Raw genomic sequence first — 11,112 nt, forward strand, 5'->3', positions numbered from 1 at the left:
AGGAGTAACCGAACATGACACACTTTTAACTACTTATATTTTTTGTTCAGTAGTGTCTCATGTTAAATGTTTGCATTGTAGCTACAAGTTTTGCACTTTTCTGCCCGTTTTAGTTTGCTTCCTGTTTTGCCAACGTGTTGTTTTATTACCGTTATCGTGGCTAATCTGGACAAAGAGCAGCAAATCAGCCGTTTAGCTAACTGACACGTTTACGATTAGCAAAAAAAATAAAAATAAAATAATATTTTTTTAATAGTTAGAATTAGAATAAAAACCGCGATTCTGCGATGTCTGAAAGTTCTTGCGCAATAAAACAAATAAAGCACGTTTAATAAATAAATTAAATCAGGCAGATGAATGGGCGGCGCGTGACGTCAGAGGTCAGCTGACTGGTTTGTTTTGCTGCGCGAGCTCGTCCGGATAAAAACACAGCAGAGGAAGAAGAAGCGACGACATTTAAAAAAAAAAAAAGAAAGAACGAACGAAAGCACCACCACTGCTGCTGCTGCTCCTCCGCTCCGGCTTCTGACGACGACCAGCCACGGACTCTGTTTTATAAAACCGTTATTTTTAAAAAGCTTTTTATCGACCGATACCTCCTCCTCTACCTCCGCTCCTCGTCCACTGCCAGCCGGCTGACTTTGACGCAGTATGCCTTCAGAAAAAACCTTCAAACAAAGAAGGACGTTCGGTACGTTTACCCGCCGCTTGGTTTTTTAACATTTGATTTTTTTAGTGTGTGTTATGCTTGAGGTTTTTAGCCGTTGGCCGAATCTCTCCGTGAACTGTGGCAAAGTGACAAACGGCGTTAATGTGAGCGGGTCAGGTAGCAGTTAGTCGTTATCCCAGTGGGGAGCATTAGCCTTCATTTTGTCAGCAGACTTCTGTTCACAGATTTGTTTCAGGACTTAACCCACACACACACACACACGGAGGCCCTGTGCTCGTTTAAACTTATTTAAAAGCTCCCTCTCTCTCACACACACAGAGAGATTAAGGCAGGAGACCGTGGAGGCCTGTTTTCTCTGTAGGTGTTTACTTGTATCAGAGCAGTGGCAGAAAAACAAAGTGGTGTCGAAATGCAGGGCAGAGAGAGCTGCAGGATTGGGGGATGGGACGGGCTGTGGAGGACAAGAGAGGAGTTCAGAAACACAACAAAATGCTTCCCAAAAAGGTGGACTTTTAGACTGTCTGTCTGTCTTTGTGCTCGGTGTGTAGGCCACAGCCTGCTGGTTTTCCAGCCCACATAAAGCTGAAGACGAGGCCTGCGAACACACTGCTTTGTGGTGTTTTTTCTCACAATACTGTAAACCAAATGCTGTTTAGTGCTACGAAAGTCTGCTCCAGTGCGTTTGGTTGATAAGTTTAGATGTTTTTATCAGTAATAACAGAGTTACTCACGGTGTCATTGATTATAACAACATCGCACACTTAATTTAAGCATATTTTAGGTCCAAAAAATTGTTAAGATGGTTGAAGATCTTGCAGAAAGTCATGTGTACAGAAGTCTTAATGACTGGTTTTGACAATAATGCAAACTAAAAGTGGTATAAATATGATTAAATTCAAAGATGTGGCACATTTAGGATCCTAAATGTATCGTCACAGTTTTAAAGCAGAAAGCATTCATGTTATATTCGATTATAACAACATTGTCTACTTAAATTTTGCACATTTTAAGACCAAACAATGGTGAACAAGGTTGAAGATTGTGCAGAAAGTCATGTGTACATAAGTTGTAATGACCTATTTCAACAGCAATGCAAACTAGAAGCGGTATAACATGATTAAACCGAAACATATGACACAGTTAGGATCTAAAGCTCACCATTACAGCTTTAGAACCAACAGTGTTCATGCTAAATTTGATTACAATACAATAAAGTTCACAAAATGGTTGACACGGTGGAGGATCTTGCAGAAAGTCATTTGTAATGATGCCTTAATAACTGATCCTTGACAGTAATGCAGACTAGCCAAGGTGTAATATGATTAAATCCAAAGACACAGATGTGCTGTATCTTTGGATTTTATCACATTACACCTCTGCCAATCTGTATTATTGTCAAGGACCAGTCATTACGTCATCTGTACACATCATTTTCTGCAATTTTTTAAAACCGTGTCAAACATATTATGGATTTAAAGTATGTAGAATTTAAGTGGGTTCTTAATATCATCATGGGAAACTTTGTTTTGTGTGATGAAAAGACCTGATCTTATCAACCAAATGAAGTGGAACAGAGTCTCGTAACACTAAACTGAATTGGCGCTGATTAGTTTTAAGCTTACAGTTTTAAAAAAACGAGTGTTAAACTCTTTATTTGATGCAATTCAATGAGGAGAAAGGAGTGAATTCATCAAGTGTATAAGTAAACATGAGGGCAGCTGTTATCTTGTGTCATGCATACCAGCCTGTTTGTTGTGCATTTTTTTCTAATTCTCTTCTTGTTCGATCTTGTGAACATGCGGAAAACTGCGCTGCGTGTAGGCTGTCGTTACGATGGGGGGAAAAATGAGAACATGTCGCCTGACTGCAAGCATGGAAATATATTTCCCAGTATGACTAAATGTAACTGACTTCTGGCTCGACGTCATGCTATTCCAAATTTACACAAGCAGACCACGTGAGGCGGCCTGCCAGGAGAAACATCCTGTCACGTGTGCTCAGCTGTGTTTGAGGGAAAGTCGAGCTTTTCAGACAAATTGATGTTTTGTGTTTTTAATTGGAACTCCCTCATGTGTCACCAGTTTGTCTTCACCAGCTGGGAGTCGTGTTGTTTTTATCTCGGTGTCGCTGCCCCGTGTCCACGCCATTATCTGAGTTGATGCACTTTTATCAATTTGCTACACGGCCTGTTTGACTCGACCGGCTCAGGGCGAGGAACGAAACTGCATAACGGTGTTGTTCTGTCATAAAGTGACTCAGGAAACCACAAGGAATCTTCCAGTTGTTGCCCGGCGGCTCTGACTAATTCCTGATTCATGACAGCACAGAAATATCTTCCTCTTTTTTTTTTTTATTTGATTGAAAAACCGATGACTCGAACATTGTTTTCTTCTTGTTCTGGTCATGAGAGATGGACACATTCAGAGTGCTTCATAGTCAGAAACAGGAATTAACAAGTAGTTTAACAATGACTCGTGTTTTTTCAAGTTTTTGCATTAAAGTGGCTCTCCCAGGAAAGTAAACATTTTGTCAGGGGCGCGTAATCACTTGATTTGATTAGACATTACGACAGTGAGCCAACAGTTTGTCTCCTGAGCAAACTCTGTGGCGGGTCATAAGACTGAATACCAAAGCTTCAACCGACTCTGAACACAACGCTTTCCAAATCTGTTGTTTTTCTCTCCAAGATCAAGCCAAGCGTGTTGGCGGAGTTTTGACCGTCAGACGCTGATGTTGTTGTTGTTGCTGTCGGTGCAAAGTGCAGCAGGCCTCAGGTGTTGTTGTGTGTTTTGGCCCACTTTCACCTGAGTCATGGAAAAGCGAGTGAATCAGGAGAGCTTATGTTTGGAGTCGTTAGCGTAGAGGAAGGAGAAGACGACTACAAAGACCAAGGCCCACCTGAGCACGATTTACAGTAAACACTGTGTTAGAAGTTCTAGGAACACCCTCAGAACCATTACTTCTTATTGTCTTCACTGTCTTTTTTTTTTTTTTTAGCAATTAATCAATCAATTGTGGGAAATGGTCGATCCCTAAGCCCATCCTTTGTTCACAGCTCAAAGATATTCAAATTACTGTCACAGAGGAGTAAAAGAAACCTGAAAACATTACAATTTAGGAAGCCGGACACTTCAAATGTTGACATATTTGTCTTAAAAATTTCCTAACTGATTGTCAGAAGAGTTGGGGATTTATTTATTAATCGACAACTAATCGATTAATCATGGCGGCACCAAAGGAAGCCAGATAATATTTAGATTTAAGAAGAGGGAAATTGATCATTTTATTTTTAAAATCATGAAAAATTACTCAGACTGATGAATCAAATGTCCAAATAGCTGATGATTAATTTTTTCGTTGACAACTGATTGATCAATCATCAAAGCTCTAAACCCCCCAGAAAATATTAGAAGTTAAGAAGATGGAAATTAAAAGTCTTGATGGTTAATTTATTAGTTGACAAGTAATCGAGTAATTAATTCAGCTCTTAAAGAAAACAGGAAAAAATAGAAAGAGTTATGCAGGTGGAAACTTAAACTTTAGAATTAAAAAAAAAAAGAAGAAAAAAGAATTTATCAGTCACCAAAATAGTTGACAATTAATAATTAAAGCTAGAAGAAACCATAAAAAAAATCAAATTTAAGAGGCCAGAAACTGAGAATTAAAAGCTATAAGTTCCTCACACTGATCGATTGATTGTCAGAATAGTTGGTGATTCAGTTTTATCAGTTGACGAGTAATCAATTAATCAATCCAGTAAATTTGAAATTTATGGTGGAAACCAGGAATTTTAACATTTTTATTTCTTTAAAAAAAATCACCTCCGCTGATTAATCAATTGTCAAAATAGCTGCAGATTCATTTACTTGTTGAAAGATTGATTAATTGCATTTCTAAAACAAACCAAAAATATTTAAATTTAACTGCGAATTTGACTTTTTTTTTCATAAAACACTCTCTATACTGATTAATCGACTGATAAATAAGAAAAATATTTAAATTAAGAAGCTGCAATCACAGAACTTTTCAAAAATGTTTTCCCCCCCAAACACTTTATCAAAAATAGTTTGTGATTAATTTATAAGTCGACGACTACTCCATGAATCTGTGCAGCTCTGCCTTTGATTCCATTAACAATAAATAATGCAGCTGTGTGCAGCTCAACATACATTTATTAAGGCGGTAAATCACGTTTTTATGTAATTTTCTAATCACAGTTGAACAATGCTGCTGCACCACAAGTGGATTTGAGGAAATCCCATTATGTTTCCTCTGGAGAGCCTAAACTCCACTAAGCAGTTTGTTCAACACTCAGCTCCCAGATGTGCTCGATATTAAGCTCCAGCACTAATCAGACTGTGTGTTTTTGTTTAATTAACACAATAGACCAGATTAAAAACAATAGAAACCAGTTGCAGCTTCGCCCGTCTGTGGTTCACTTTTCTTCCTTCTGCCTGTGCGTGTGATGCAGAGAACCTCCCGAACCTGTTGAACCACCGACTGCAAACACAAACACAAGATAACCGAATACATTAAAAAGAGGAGGAGGGGGTTTAACGACTGCATGCAAATGACTACCGTCTCGTATCTTTTGAGTTCTATCAGCTGATTCTGTTTTTGTGCCCCACAGAGCAGCGAGTAGAAGATGTGCGACTGATCCGAGAGCAGCACCCCAACAAGATACCGGTGAGTACCAGTTTAAAAGGCTCGAGCAGCAGCGTGATGTGCAGAGCAGGAAGACCAGGCGAGCTTCCTGCAACGCAAACCGCATGTTTCCTGGTTGTGCTCTGAGATGCTGTGTTCAAACCTCATTTACACAACTCTGCTCACGGGCGGAGGTTTTTTGTGTTTTGCTGGTTGTTTTTGTCATGAAGGGTGTGACTGCATTTGTTAATGAGTTAGCAGCTCCTTAGCAACCCCCAGCTAAACAAACGCTCACCTTCTGGTTATCAGTTGGAGATAGAGTATCACCTCAGCTCTCCATCTGCTGCCCTGCTTTCGTCTTAAAAGAAAAAAAAACAAAAAACAAGCAGCCCGGCGTTTGTTTCCTCTCTGCCCTCCTGGGGTTATAAAGTGCCGTGTCATGGTAAGTTGTTGAGAGCAGAGGCAGATGCGCTGTGTCACTGTAACGTAACTCCATCCAGACGGCCACAGCGGAGCCTGGAGGGGGTTGGGGCAGCAGAGGGCTCCGTCACGGGCGGATTAAAGCTCCCAGACCAGATCGGCTTCAGCCAACACTGTACCTGCTGTAAGGCGAAACACAGTGAGGTTTATAAAGACTAAACCGTCAGTTTCACATCAGGAGGTTCAGCTCAAAAGGAGGAAGATTAAAAGTCTTGTTATGGTGAATTGTGAGAGTAAATACACAATTAAAGATGCAAAGCAAATGAACAACTGATATGACACATTAACTAACAGTAGAGCACAGCAATAAATCAATATAACACAGTCAGTACGTTGCTCATAAGGAATCTTTGGATTTAATATTATTTATACCTTAATATTTAAGGTTGTCTGGTAAATTATTACAGTAAATACTATTGTAATGCTGAAAAATAGTGTATGGACTTAACTGTAGTCAGATAAAATAGTTTATTACAACACTGTGGACTCTTAGCCTTTAATATTTCAATTAATATGTTGAATTTACCTCATAAAAAATGTAGGGAGGCAGCTTTAATATTTAAATTGCTAGGGTTAATTTTGATAATAATACATACTGTAGATCCTAACCTTAACTTTTAAATTAGTTAGGTCAATATTGTGCTCCAGAGTGTAACCTTAATATTCAGGTTAGTTGAGTGCATTCACATAATAAATAATACTGTGGGGTTAGTTAATTAGTTATTTAACATCCATCTTTTTGTATAAATAACAGTCGCTGCAGCTGACAATTATAGTAACTGTTGGTAAATAACCTGCTTAGAATACTTTTTATTCTGAAGCACTTGGTCACAGAAACGAAACAAAAGCTGTTTTCATAACTGAGCGGGTTTAGCGAGGCGCACCACAAAAACAAAAGTACTTGTTCACAGCTAGATCAAAGTAGGTTCTCAAAATATTATCTCCATATAAATCAAAGACCTAACGAGAAACAGTGAAACAGAATTCAGACTTCTATCATCTGAGATGTTGTTCAAACAGCCTCTCATTTCAGTTTGCGAAATAAAGTGACAGAAAGTGGGTCAACGGGCAAATTTTAACCAAAAATATCTCTGAAAGTATCTAAAATATTAAGATAAACTTCTACAAATGTGGTTTTAAAAATCCATGTTTATGTTACAACATTTTTTTTAGGCAAATCAAAGATGACTGAGAAGAAACTGTCCTAAAAATGTGATGATTTGAGAACTATTAAATTGCCGGTTTGGTCTTTGGAGCATCAGAAAGCGAAGCCGTCCATTTTAACTAAACGTGACATTTACAGCATAACTCGTTTCGGCCGGTCCTCAGAAATTAGAAGCTGTCTTTTGTTGTCAGCATAAACGCTCAGCATTAGCAGGAACACAGCGGTGAAGACTCTCAGTGAGGATGCTGCGGTGAAGACGAGTGCAGGAGTGTTGAGGATGCTGTGTGGCAGAAAGCCTTAGTGGATTAGTGTTACATGCAAGAGACCCCATTAGTACCGAGTTATGGTCTCCTAAAGTGGTCTGTCGTTGGGAAAAGCCAGTCTGAGAGAGACAAGACGTGATTAGAGGTTGGCGACACAGATGATTAGCGTTAAAGAGACCTGTAACATTTGCAGTAAAATTTAAAATCTTTGGAATAACACAAAACTCAGACAGACATCAGAGCCAAAATACTCAAAATATTAAATCAAGAATTGGTTGAAAAAAGCACCATCGACAATCAGAAAAAGGCTGAATATCAGATCTGATAATGAGCCGCCCCTATAGGTGATACTACAAACAGGAATAGTGGTGCATGTTTTCAGAAAACTCTTCCTCTCGTGTTGTGAAAGGGAAATATAATTGAGTAACAAACGCAAACAGAGCTTATCACGGGTCAGTCTGTCCTCTGTCACCTTTGTACAGCAGATCAGATATGATGTAAAACTGGGTGCAAATGTCAGATTGTCAGAATCAGGAAGTTACAGACGAGAAAATCTACATCACTATTCACTTCTACACTGAAAACAACTCATTTTAAAACACAGTAGTGCACAAAATCTATGCATCTTATGATCTGACAGAAAAGAAATCTGACTCAACGGAAAGAAATCTGACGTTAGCTTGTTTTTGTTTTAACGACGGCTAAATCTAATCTGTTTTATTGTCTTAAATGTTGCAGACTGTGTCCCCAAAACCTCTTTATATTGTGTTTAGTGTCATTAAAAAACAAACTATAGGGTTGTTTATGTTCCTGTTACCTACAGAAATCAGAACCTACATTTCTGACTGATTGAGTAACGTTAGCAGACTCAGCGTAACAGACTGAAGATGTTGTGGATGTGCTTGTAGAACTGATTAGTCGTCTCTCTTTGGAGTAAAAGCTTTTCTGTTGTGTCCACATTGCTTCTCTTTCTCTGCCTCGTCTGCACTTGTGACTGTTTCGCCGCCACTGGCCTGATTTTCAGTGTTTTTATTGTCCCTCGTGGGAGAGTTTCCTCAGTTTAAAGCTGCTAACACGAGAGCATAAAGTTAATACTGACTGTGGTTGTTTGTAAAGGAAACTTTGGTTTGTTGTTGAAGTTAGAGGCAGCTTGAGAGCATTAAAAAGAGGCCGACGTGCCATCATAACCAGCAGTAAAATCGTGTTGTTCGGAAAGCCGGTCGATCGATTTTTATTCTGTTAATTTCCAAACCTCGTTACGTTCGGTAGAAGCCGACACCTTGATGCTATCACACCTTCTGGAAACCAGTCCAGACGGCTCACACAGCAAATCCTGCTGATGTGCCTCTGCAGTGCTGCTTTAAAGGCGTGTTTGGGGGGGAAAACATCTTAACCTAATTAAATGTCTTAGTAAATAAAAGATTAAGTGTTCATAGCTCCAGCAAGTCACTCTGGGTCCAATGAATGTGGACTTTCAGGACCAGCGTTGAGGATTTACAGGCAGTGACTTTGCAGATTGCAACCAACTGAAAACTGCTCTTTTTCCAAGTGTTTAGGAGAAACTATGGCTCACGTCAACTTTGCTGTATTCAGAGATGGTGTTACACATAATAAGCTACAGAATAATTTGTAGTTACAGGTGATTATACACGACAGAAAGCACAATTATGAGCATTATTTTTGCTAATAAATCCCCTTGAATCCAGCACACTGGTCCTTTAAGATTTTACAAGGACAAGTCTGTAAAGTAGAAGACCGTGTTCTATTTTTTTAACCGCTCTGTCTGATATGTTATTACATCTCACTATTGATCCTCCAGTTTCAGCTGTCAGGGGAACATCACGTCATCAGCATTCATGGAACTCGATCGGCTGGAATTAAAAAAAAAAGAAAAGAAAAGAGGAGGAAATTGGTTATTGATGATGCGTTTGTGTTCTCCTGCAGGTGATCATTGAGAGATATAAAGGAGAAAAGCAGCTGCCCATCCTGGACAAGACCAAGTTCCTGGTTCCAGACCACGTCAACATGAGCGAACTGATCAAGATTATCAGGTAAAGGTCGACTCGTCCTACTTTGTCTTCAACAGGCCTCCAGACTGTTTACATTGTCTGCACTGGTGCTCTTTTTTCACGTTTAGGTGCATCAGTACACACGGTTTCATGCAGTAACTGGGACATACTGTCCACTAGCACTCATGTATATTATTTATTTTGATATTTCTTAAATGTTTGCACTATGCCTCTTGGTGCTGTAACAGTTCATACTTTCCCACTGTGGGATTAACAAAGACTTATTGTATCGTCATAATATCGCACTTTAAACTTTGACTTTTGCAATTTTTAGTGCGAGTTTGTTTGTTTAAACTCGTGCACAACGTATGTAACGTACCTGCACAGAGGATTGTGGGTCAGACTAGCCAGAAAAGCAAGCAGCTTTTTTTTGGCATGCTGCATTTGACATGCCAGATCTTTTTCTGGCGTACTACACAGTGTGAAAGTACGGATGTTGAAGTGTAGCCCAAATTTAGGTGCACCCACAAATTCTACATCAGTTCTTTAGATTTCTTTAAACTTGTGTTATATAGTTGTGTGTATGGTTGCCTGACTGCAAATAGTGTTAATTCAGCCCACAAATCTGCACACTGTCCTTTAAAAGTCGAGTTGTCGCTAAGGAGTCGGTCCTGTCCGACCTGCTGTAGTTGTCCTCATCGTGTCCCATCATTCAGCTGCCTCTAAAGAGAGTCTCTCAACCCCATTTGGACTCAAACTCCACCGACTCGGACTGCAGCTGGTGATAGCAGTGAGCTGTCCTCTCGCTGGTGGACTTTATGGCGTCCCTGTTCTGCTCTCGGAGAGTTGAGTGTAGCAGCACATAAACCAGCTGCAGCCCCAGACGATGGAGCTGGAGTCCGTCTGCAGGATGAAATGCTCTCTAGAGGCAGCTGAGTGAGCTTCAAGATAAAACCTATAGCACCTTGAATCACGCGCTCGGTATTCTGAGAAGCAGATCATATTACAAGTGAAGATAATCCGCCCTCAATAACGATGTTCCTGAACGCCTCGTATGCGTTTGTGGACACACAGAGAAGCCTCTAGTTCACATTCAGTTATTGCTGATTGAAATGAGGCGTTCTAATGTCAGATTGACTCGAGTTAAAAGTGATTTTTAATCTACCAGGGCAGTGTCAGACATCCTCCATCTTCTTTTCATTTCCTTCCCTCTCCCTTCTTTTCTTAGCTTTTATCTCCCTTACTTTCTCTTTCATTTACTCCTCATTCGTTCCTCTGCTTTCCTTTATTTATCTTCCTTTCCTACCCTCTTTATTCCTTTCCATTTATTTCTTGAATTTTCTGCTGGCCTCTTCCTATTCCTTTCCACTCTTCTCCTCTTGCTACTTCATCCTCTTTTCCTTTCACCTCATTAGCTTTTCTTTCCAACCATTCTCTCTTTGCCTTTCCTTTTAAGTGTTGCGCTCTCGTCTTCTCCATCTTTTTTTTCCTCTCTCCTATTTCCTCGTCTTTTGCCCTCCTCTTGCTTTCTTTTAATTTCCTTTCCCATCATTTATTTCCTTTTTGCTTCTCACATCCTTTTTATTTCGTCCTCCCCTCTTTCCTTTTATCTCTGTCGTCTTGTTTTTACTGAGTCTAGCCTTCCTCTTATTTAAGTGCTTCAGTAAAAAGCAAACAAACTTGCTTTTGGCTCTTGAAGATGCTTCCTCAATTCTGACTGTTAGGAAGTATTTGTTTTACCCACGAATCACATGACTGAAGGCTCATCAACAACCAGAAACTCGCATAATTTAAGGTGTGAATGGTGGTGAAACTACCGGGGAGGGGCATCAGGGCAACATGAGTACCAGATAAGTGGTTTCATAGAACTCCTCCTCTGTT

The 11,112-nt window shown here is 39.7% G+C and overlaps 1 protein-coding gene across 1 annotated transcript in view; it reads left to right on the forward strand.

Annotated features, from left to right (window-relative positions):
• Positions 1–444: 444 nt before the first annotated feature.
• The window catches only part of map1lc3b (microtubule-associated protein 1 light chain 3 beta), a 14,991-nt gene continuing 4,323 nt past the window's right edge, over positions 445–11,112 (forward strand). Inside the window, exons 1-3 of the mRNA XM_008286518.1 lie at positions 445–691; positions 5,301–5,356; positions 9,167–9,273. Coding sequence (XP_008284740.1) covers positions 652–691; positions 5,301–5,356; positions 9,167–9,273 — 203 coding nt within the window. The 5' untranslated portion in view covers positions 445–651. The remainder of the gene's footprint in view (positions 692–5,300; positions 5,357–9,166; positions 9,274–11,112) is intronic.

The sequence above is a fragment of the Stegastes partitus genome, unplaced genomic scaffold, assembly GCF_000690725.1.
Source record: "Stegastes partitus isolate 25-593 unplaced genomic scaffold, Stegastes_partitus-1.0.2 Scaffold458, whole genome shotgun sequence".
NCBI lineage: Eukaryota > Metazoa > Chordata > Actinopteri > Pomacentridae > Stegastes > Stegastes partitus.